At 53.6% G+C, this 8,302-nt stretch overlaps 2 protein-coding genes across 2 annotated transcripts in view; both read left to right on the top strand.

Annotated features, from left to right (window-relative positions):
* The first annotated feature begins 459 nt into the window (after positions 1-459).
* Positions 460-4,004, top strand: VAMP8 (vesicle associated membrane protein 8). Its single transcript, XM_006106243.3, has 3 exons — positions 460-604; positions 2,194-2,352; positions 3,567-4,004. Exons 1-3 carry the CDS (start codon positions 602-604, stop codon positions 3,708-3,710), a joined length of 306 nt encoding a protein of 101 aa, XP_006106305.1. The 5' UTR covers positions 460-601; the 3' UTR covers positions 3,711-4,004.
* Positions 4,005-5,971: 1,967 nt separating this feature from the next.
* Positions 5,972-8,302, top strand: part of VAMP5 (vesicle associated membrane protein 5) — an 8,814-nt gene continuing 6,483 nt past the window's right edge. The window contains exon 1 of the mRNA XM_006106240.3: positions 5,972-6,033. Within this exon, the coding sequence (XP_006106302.2) occupies positions 6,031-6,033 (3 nt within the window). The 5' untranslated portion in view covers positions 5,972-6,030. The remainder of the gene's footprint in view (positions 6,034-8,302) is intronic.

Below are 8,302 nucleotides of genomic sequence, written 5' to 3'. Positions count from 1 at the left end.
GGCATTCCAGACTTTGGGGGATTAGTGCTCTCTGCCCATCTACAGACAGGAGCGCAAGGGTTGTCCAGCAAGAAATGTTCATATCTAAAGATAAAAAAATAAATAAAAAACATTTTAAAAAGCGAAATGAAAAAGAAAACAGAAAAAAATGTTCATATCTGCTTTCTGCTTTCATGTGAACCAGGCCTGGCAGGGGGCTTACTGTCCCCTCCCAGTTTTATTTCAATCTCTACAAACTGGAGTCAGATATTTGGACATAGATAGAAGCCCGCTGCCCTCTCTGTATCAGCGGTACCGCTTTAGGAAACTGGGAGGGCTGCTTCCACTTTCTCTTCTGATTCCTGACAAGTTAAAAAACTCTGGGTGCCGGGGAGTCTTGTTGCTTTAAGCCTGAGCCTGGGTTAGGGAGGAGACTGGGAGGGCAGAGGAGGGGGCCCGCCTACCTGGAGGAACCTGCGTGAGGTGTGGCTGGAGCTGCTCGGGCTGTCAGGTGGGGAGGCGGGGGAGGCGGGCTGAAACTTGGAGCAGGAAGTGAACTCAGGGCCGCCCTCGGAGGAGACAGACGAGGCGAGTTCTGCTGCTGACTGGCCTGAGCTGAGACATGGTGAGTGAGCTGGGAACTAGGAAGGGGGTGATTTAAAGACAAGCCAGAGGGGCCTGGGCACCAGGAAAGCTGAGAAGGTGGCAAGTTAGAGGGCTGGGCCAGCGCTGACAACTAACTGCAGAAAGCTCTGAGCTGCCGAAGTCGGTGTTCCTGCCCCTTTACTCCCCTCCTCCCCCCACCTCAGTGCCGGCTGGGCCTAGAGCAGGGCCTCGGTGGGAGTGAGGAATGCGAATTCCAGGCAAGGAGTTGCCTGAAGGGCCCTTCATCTCCTCCCCCAGTTCCCGCCACCCTCCCACCCCGCCCCAGCAGGTGATGTGACATTCCTGGGCAGCGCTGCTGTTTCCCAGTGTACATTCCAGCTCAGCTCCCCCCTCTGCCTTTCACTTTGTCCTATAGAGAAACCCAAAGAATTTGTCTCTCTGAGTCCAAGGAGTTGGCCCCCTCTTTATAAACATAAGGGAGAACTAAGAGTTCGTGAAAGAACCAGAAGTTGGTTCTCTGTGATAATCTACTGTGGATCCACACCCTGCCCTGTTTTTGGAGATCCAGTGGGTCTGGGGAGGGAGGAGCTTAATAACGTTTTCTCTTCCTTGTTCAAAAACCTTATCGTGAAGCCTGGGGATGAGGCATTAAGCAGGGAGGACTTGCCCTCCATTTCCCCCAGTGCCCAGGCTGCTGTTTTTACTTAATATCAACTTAACTGGTGATTGTTTGGTTCCTGTACAAGCATGTCAAACTCAAAGGCTAACAGGGGCCAAATAAACGAGGCATGTGGCCCGCCGGCTGCGAGTTTGACATGCTTGCACATGGTGCTAAATGGGGGATCGGGGAGAAGCAGAAGTTGTGGCCCAACGGCTTGCTGTCATGGGCCTTGTGAGGAACTTGGAGCCTGGTTGCTGGCGTTCTGGGTCACAGCAGTTGGGCTGCCCAGGAGGCGGGTGCCAGAACAGCTCTCTAGCTGCCCCCGTGGAGAGAGGGAGGATTGTGCCAGGTGAGGGTGTTCTGCTGGCCAGCGCAGACATTTTTTATTGTTGTTGTTAATCCTCACCAGACGATATTTTTTTTCCATTGATTTTTAGAGAGAATGGAAGGGAGGGGCAGAGACACAGAGAGAAACATCGATGTGAGAGATACGTCCATTGGTTGCCTCCCACACGCTCCCTGATGGGGCCAGGGGATTGAGCCTGCAACGAAGGTGCATGCCCTTTACTGGAATTGAACCTGGGACCCTTCAGTCCTTGGGCCGATGCTCTAACCACTGAACACTAGTTAGGGCCAGCACAGACGTTTTTAATGAGGACACGGTAGGATCTGGGAATTGGTAAATGGTGGGGTTTTGCATTTTGCAATGCCAGCTCAGCTGTCTTCTCTGACCTTCTTGGAGGAGCAAGGGAGTAGTAGAGAGGGATCCAGTGGTGTGCTTCTTTTCATTGGCAGAGGCCCTGAGAACCTGAAAACATTCTGTTTGTAAACAATTCAAGCATGGCCAAAAGCTAAAGTCCACCTTAGACCTTCCCCTCCTCTGGCCTCCATGCTGCGTCTCAGTTCCTCTGCCACTTGACTTAATTAACCCCTGCGTTGCTGCCCAGGAGGAGGCCAGTGGAGGTGAAGGAAATGACCGAGTGCGGAACCTGCAGAGTGAGGTGGAGGGAGTCAAGAATATTATGACCCAGAATGTGGAGCGGATCCTGGCCCGAGGAGAAAACCTGGACCATCTTCGCAACAAGACAGAGGATCTGGAAGCCACAGTGAGATGGGGAGCCCAATGGGGACAAGAGGAAGAGAGGGAGGGAGGGTCTTTGGGAATTTGAGGGTTGGTGGTGTTGGGAGCAAAATGAACAGGAGGGAAGTCTGCCTCTTCACCTGTTTTGGGAATTGATGTTAGCCGAGTCCTCGCTTCTGATCCCGTTCTACTCCACCGATTGGTACGGGCCCAGGGAATAGGTCCAATGACCGGGGTTGGTGGGTGGGGGCTGACCCATGGAGGCGTTTTCTAAGAATCTAGGCACTCTTCGGCTTCTCTTCTGCGAAGTTGATTTTCCTTTTGAAAGCTGCCCTTGGCAGTCATTTGAACCTGATCTCCCCAGGGCAAAATATTGGCTTTGGAAAACCCTCTTAAGGCCCTTTGGCCTTCTCCGGGAGTTATTAGGCAGGGGGTGAAAACTGCTAGAGTCTTGCGGAGTCAGCTTTAAAAAGAAGCTGGGAAGAGCGGTGACATTCTTTGATGGGGTCCTGTGTGAGCTGAAGGCTAGAATAACATCTCCCACACATCTGCTTGACCTCATTCTTCTCTGTCTCCAGCCAGGTGCTCAGGAAGGGAGTTCCTCTAAAGTTCAGCAAAGGCTGAAGCCTAAGTTGCTTGTCCAAGGGGACACACTGGCTGGGGCTTTCTGAGTCCTATGTGTAATCTTGGGCACAGCTCTGTTGTCTCCTTGGGACTTAGTGCTTCTTTCCACAGCCTAACCTGGGGAGCATGGAACTTAGTTACTGCAACCCCAGTTTGGAGAGAAAGCACGTTCCCTCACTTCCAACCACCATATCGCCCCGGCCCCTCTCCTCCAACTTCAGCAGTCCCCAGGAGGCAAGGAATCATGGAACCCTGACTCTGTTCTCCTTGGCCCCAGTGTCTACCCTCCTAAGGGGTGGATTGCCCTGCCAGTGTCACACCCCTGGGTGTGAGCATGTGTGAAAGTCCCCACAATGTGCATGACAGTGCAGGGGTAAGAAGAGAAGGGGGTAGGCAGGTGGCCAGGGGGAGTCCAGGATTTCTAAATTTAAACTTGGCCCACCAGAGGGTTATGAAGGTATGTTTGTCAAGGTAGGAGGACAGGACATTTTCTATTTAGCAGTCTGTAACTTCAGCTGATCACTTAAATATGTAGGTGTATGGCGTGGGGGCCTGTATTTGTACTATTGTTCCAGTGGGAGGAGGAACTGAATCACTCTACCTTATCCCCTACAGTCTGAGCACTTCAAGACAACATCGCAGAAGGTGGCTCGGAAGTTCTGGTGGAAGAACGTGAAGATGATTGTCCTCATCTGTGTGATTGTTTTTATCATCATCCTCTTCATTGTGCTCTTTGCCTCTGGTGTCATTCCCTCTTAGGATGACACCACCCTGCCCTCCTCTTCGAGACATCCCTCCATGGTGGGCGTCAAGAAGGGCCCCCTCTCCCGTCCTTCTCCACAGGGAATGCTGCTCAGCCCTCTGCCCCTCACTCTGAGGCCCTCTGCTACATTGTCTGCCCCAGGAAGTACCTTGATCCCCTGGAAGGAGAGAGCTGGACTGTGGCCACATTCCCCAGGTCCTCGGGGTTGGTAGGAGAGTCCTGGAGAGCCCAGCATGAGGCTGGGACACTGATGGTGGCTGGTAGGCAATAAAGACCCTTCAGGATCCCTACGTTTGTGAGGTGCTTTCTCCTCTTGCATTCGGCCTTTGGCCCTTTTCTCCCTGAGCACACCCTGGATTCTCCCCTTTGTGGCCTGAGTTGTGGGAGGGGTGGAGAGTGCATGTTTGGAGAAGAAAGTTGAAGCCTCCCTGTTTTTCTTTATTCCCCCTTCTTCCGTTCATTGTCACAGGTCTCAAGAACAAAACTTTTCTGGGAGCCTTGGCACATGGAAATTTCAAAACCGTCGCAGCGTTTCGGGGTGGTGGGCCAGACTGCTAAGCGTCCCTCTTGGGCCTTGCCGTGTCGCTTGATTACTGTTCTGCTGGAAGCATTAACCGCGACATGAGGCCTACCTGGGCCGAGCACCCAGGAACCTGGTTAAGGGCCATCTGCCTCTCCCATCATTGCCATTTCTGTTCTGTGGCCCTGTTGTAGTCTAGGGCAGGGTTGAGAAGAACTGGACTGCTTTTCCTTCTCTTGTGGTTTTGCAAATTCTATTTGTCTTTTGTCTGCTCCTGTCCTTCTGGGACTGAGCAGGGACTCCGGGTCTCAGCTGACTAAGGGGGGTGAGCACAGTCAGTATCACAGGACAGGGCCTATGGCCCTCCTTCCCCTCCATGTACAATGGGACTCTGTCTTTGAGCCTCCCTCCTCCCCACCAGGTTCCATCGTCATTGTCACTCTTTCCTCTTTCCAGTGCCCAGTCTGCCTTGGTTTGGGGGAAGAGTTCTTGCTATTTGTCCCTATTACCCTCATAGGCTTTCCAAAATGGAAACTAACCTGTTCTGGGGAGGGAGGAGGAAAGCACAGAAGAGACTCACTGGTAATCTTTGCCACAACGATGTCCATCCTCTGTCTCCTCAGGCCCCTCCTAGTCTCCAGGGACAAGGAACTTGGCTGAAACCTCTTCCTTGGGACCCAGACTGTCCAGGATGAGGGTCAGGTCTGTGCTCACAGGGGCTCAACCCCAGGGAGGGAGCCCTCAACCCCTTTCTCAAGAGGGGCCACATTTAATATGTTGAGGGTGGCATGGGCTGGGGTGAAAAGGTGGCTGTTGACTTCTTTGCAGCCATGAGGAGAGCGCACAGATGGGGAGATTCACCTTCAGGAGGGCGCTGGAGGGGCAGTAAGCCACCAGCCTCGCACAGCCTCCGGGGAGCAGGATCCCATCAGGGCAGGGCTGCACTTGCCCTCCCGGGGAAATACAGAAAAGCTAGAGCTGCACCTTCTCCACGATGGTCTGTTTTCTTTTTCAATTGAGGTGAAATTCTCATAACATACAATTGAGCATTTTAAAATGTACAGTTCAGTGGCAGGTAGTGCATGCACAATGCTTCCTGTGAATAAACTTCCTTTAGTTTTGAAACTTTTGGCGCTGGCCGGGTAGCTCAGTTGTTCTCATATGCCAGGGTTGTGGGGGTTCGATCCCAGTCAGAGCAAATGAATGCAGAACCAACTAATGAATGCATAAACAAGTGGAACAACAAATCAATGTCTCTCTCTGTCTTTCAAATCAACTAATCAGTAAACATATCAAAGCTTTTGGGGGGGTCTGTTTATGGTTATGGGTGAGATGCACGCACCACGCTGGTGAAGACCCTGGAGACACCTAGCACAGTGCCTGACAATGGTGCTCCTACAGTCCCCCCTAGAATGAATGAATGCATCATGCCACCCCAGGTAAGCCCCGTCTACCTGATCTTGGAGGCAGTCCCAGAGATGCCTCCCAGAGCCGGCTCCAGGGCCGAGGTGTGGCCAGCGTGCAGACCTGGTGCCCGGCTGCTCAAACTTAGCCCCAGTGCAGGAGGCTGGGGAGTCATCCGAAGCTGGGTCCGCTGGCCCAGGAGGAGGCGCCCTCTGGCCCCGGTCGCCGCAGCCATCTGCTTTCGGTTTAATTTGAACTTGGTCTCGGTTGTGGGGGAAGGCGCCCCCCCCTCCGCCCCGCCCTGCCCCGCCCCTCTGCTTCCTCCCCGGCTCTGGCACGGGGGCCACTCTGTGGGCAGAGGAGCAGGAGCGAGCCCAGCAGCGGCAGCAGCGATGGTGAGGGGCCACGCGGGTAGGGTGGGCCGGGCGAGGGGCAGAGGACGAGCAAAGCGGGTGTGACAGTCCTCCGAGGGTGGGGGCGTCCTCCGTGACCGCAGTCCCCCGGGGCGAGGCTCCCGCTGCTGGGGCCGGGCTGGGTCAGACCCTCCGCTGCCCTTGAGCCAGGGAGTTTCGGAAAGTGTGGCCTGAGCCCCCTCCCGGCTGCCCCGCGCGGAGTGAGAGGGACTTGGCTCCACTTTCTGAGCCAAGTGATTGCCAGCATCGGCTTCAGGGTCAGGCTGAGATCCTGGTGGTGGCCACTTACCGGCTCTGTGACCCGGGGCGAGTCACTTCACCGCCCTGAGCCTCCTTTTCCTCCCCCGAGAAGCGGGTCAGCGATACCTGCCCTGCCGGGTCGGTCCGTGGGAGCTTAAAGGAGATAGAATGGCAGAGACCTACCTGCCTGGCACTCCTCCTGAGAAGTGGTAGGTAATGTGATGACCGCCTCAGCCCCCCACCCCCCCCCCTGGGGCTGTGAGGAGTCAAGCCCCGCAGGGGAAGTAGGCACCTGAGCAGATGGGGTGGTTGGAGGTTGAGCCAGCCCGTGGCAGGTTTTTGGGGGTGAAAGAGGAAGGAAGTTGTTTAAAAGTTCCACTGAAGTTATCAGAGTGTGGCAGAGGCCTAACTCCCTTCTCACCCCTATCTGGGGACACATTCCTGAGTTGAGTCATCGCCACTCCGCCACCCTGGCTGCAGATTCTGGCCTCTGCCCTCACTTGCCATCTCCAAGGCAAAGGTGTCAGGAACAGGTGGTGGCAGTGCTGGCCTCCCCTCCCCGTGGGAAGACGGGCCCAGCGGGAAGCAGGCTTGGTGCTTTCAGGTGCTGCTGTAGAGAAGCTGGCAGAGGTGGGATGGAAGGGCCGCTAGCGGTTGCCATGCCTGCATGGCCTCATCTCCGGGGAACTGGAGGCAGGAAGAGGAAGCTGGGCAGGAAGGTAGTGCTGAGCTGTAAGGCCGTGCCAGGAAACTGAGGGAGGCTCTGAGAATGGGACCGAGTCCAGAGCCCACTTCCCAGTGTGCAGGGCAAGGGATCACGCGGGGAGAGGGGTGAGCATTTGGGGAGAAGAAAGAACTCCCGAAATGAAAGCTGAGGGCAGGATAATTTATTGGGGGAAACTGGGAAACTCTGGGACTCTCACAGGTTCACTTGAGGCAAATGGTAGATCAGAGCTTGGGAAGAATAAATTGATCTCCCCTCTCCCCTCCTTTCTCCTATCCCCATTCCTCTGTTCTTTCACTCTTGCCCCTTTCTCTGCCCACAGCTAGTTCTCTTCCTTTTTCCCAGCCCCCTTCCCTACCCGGTCCTTCTTCCTTTCCCTTCTCTTCTCTAATCCATTCAGTCAAATATTTCTTTGTGTTTCCGTTGTGCTGGGCATGAAGATGGATATCAGGGGTGGAATAGGAACAGTGATAGGAAAGATGGAAATTGAATGGATGATGACTTGATTCATTCGTCTTTTAGATGGTCCTCTCTCATGTACTGTCCAAAGAATGTGGGTTTTGGCCTTCTTCATATGCATACAAGTTGAGTTGGCAGCATCCAAAGGCCTGGTGAGGCGTTAGCCAGTCAGCTAAAGCATTTGGCCTCCCTTTGCCTGCATTCGGGTTAGCACACGGATTCAGAATGTGGTCCTTGGAGTCTATGTTGGTTCAGCTCTCAGGTCTTTTCCTCACTGGCTCTGTGACCTTGCACAGGGGCTTTAACCCCTCCGAGCCTCAGTTTCTTATAAAACTGGGATAATAGTACTGTCCTCAATGGATTATTGTGAGGATTAAATGAGATAAAGTGAACTGACAGCTAGCGCAGTGCTTGGCTTAGAGGAGTGCCCATTGAATGGTGGCTGTTATTACTGTCAAGAGGTAAAACCTCAATAGCCTGTAGTGCCTGATGGGAATAAACTAGATGCAGGTTCTCAAAGGCCCATGTAAAGTTCTGTATTTAGGTTAGAAACAATTAAGGGCACACGTTTACCATAAACAAGAGCTGGCTTGGATGTATATTCTGTAAAAATATCTAAAAGATTTTATTGAGCCCCAGTATTGTGTAGTGCTTGGGATCTGACTATTAAAATCGAGAACGAAATTAAAACAGGGAGCCCTAACCGGTTTGGCGTTTGGCTCAGTGGATAGAGCGTCGCCTTGTGACTGAGAGGTCCCAGGTTCGATTCTGTCAGGCATGTACTTGCTTGCGACACATCCCAGAGGGGTGTGCAGAGCAGCTGATCGA

The sequence above is a fragment of the Myotis lucifugus genome, unplaced genomic scaffold, assembly GCF_000147115.1.
Source record: "Myotis lucifugus unplaced genomic scaffold, Myoluc2.0 scaffold_789, whole genome shotgun sequence".
Lineage (NCBI taxonomy): Eukaryota > Metazoa > Chordata > Mammalia > Chiroptera > Vespertilionidae > Myotis > Myotis lucifugus.
This window is presented reverse-complemented; position numbering and strand designations above follow the sequence as displayed.

Bases quoted from the DNA above. Each gene is read 5' to 3' on its own strand.
- VAMP8 (XM_006106243.3), top strand. The intron at 2,353-3,566 runs GTGAGATGGGGA...TATCCCCTACAG, and splicing joins CAGAGGATCTGGAAGCCACA to TCTGAGCACTTCAAGACAAC.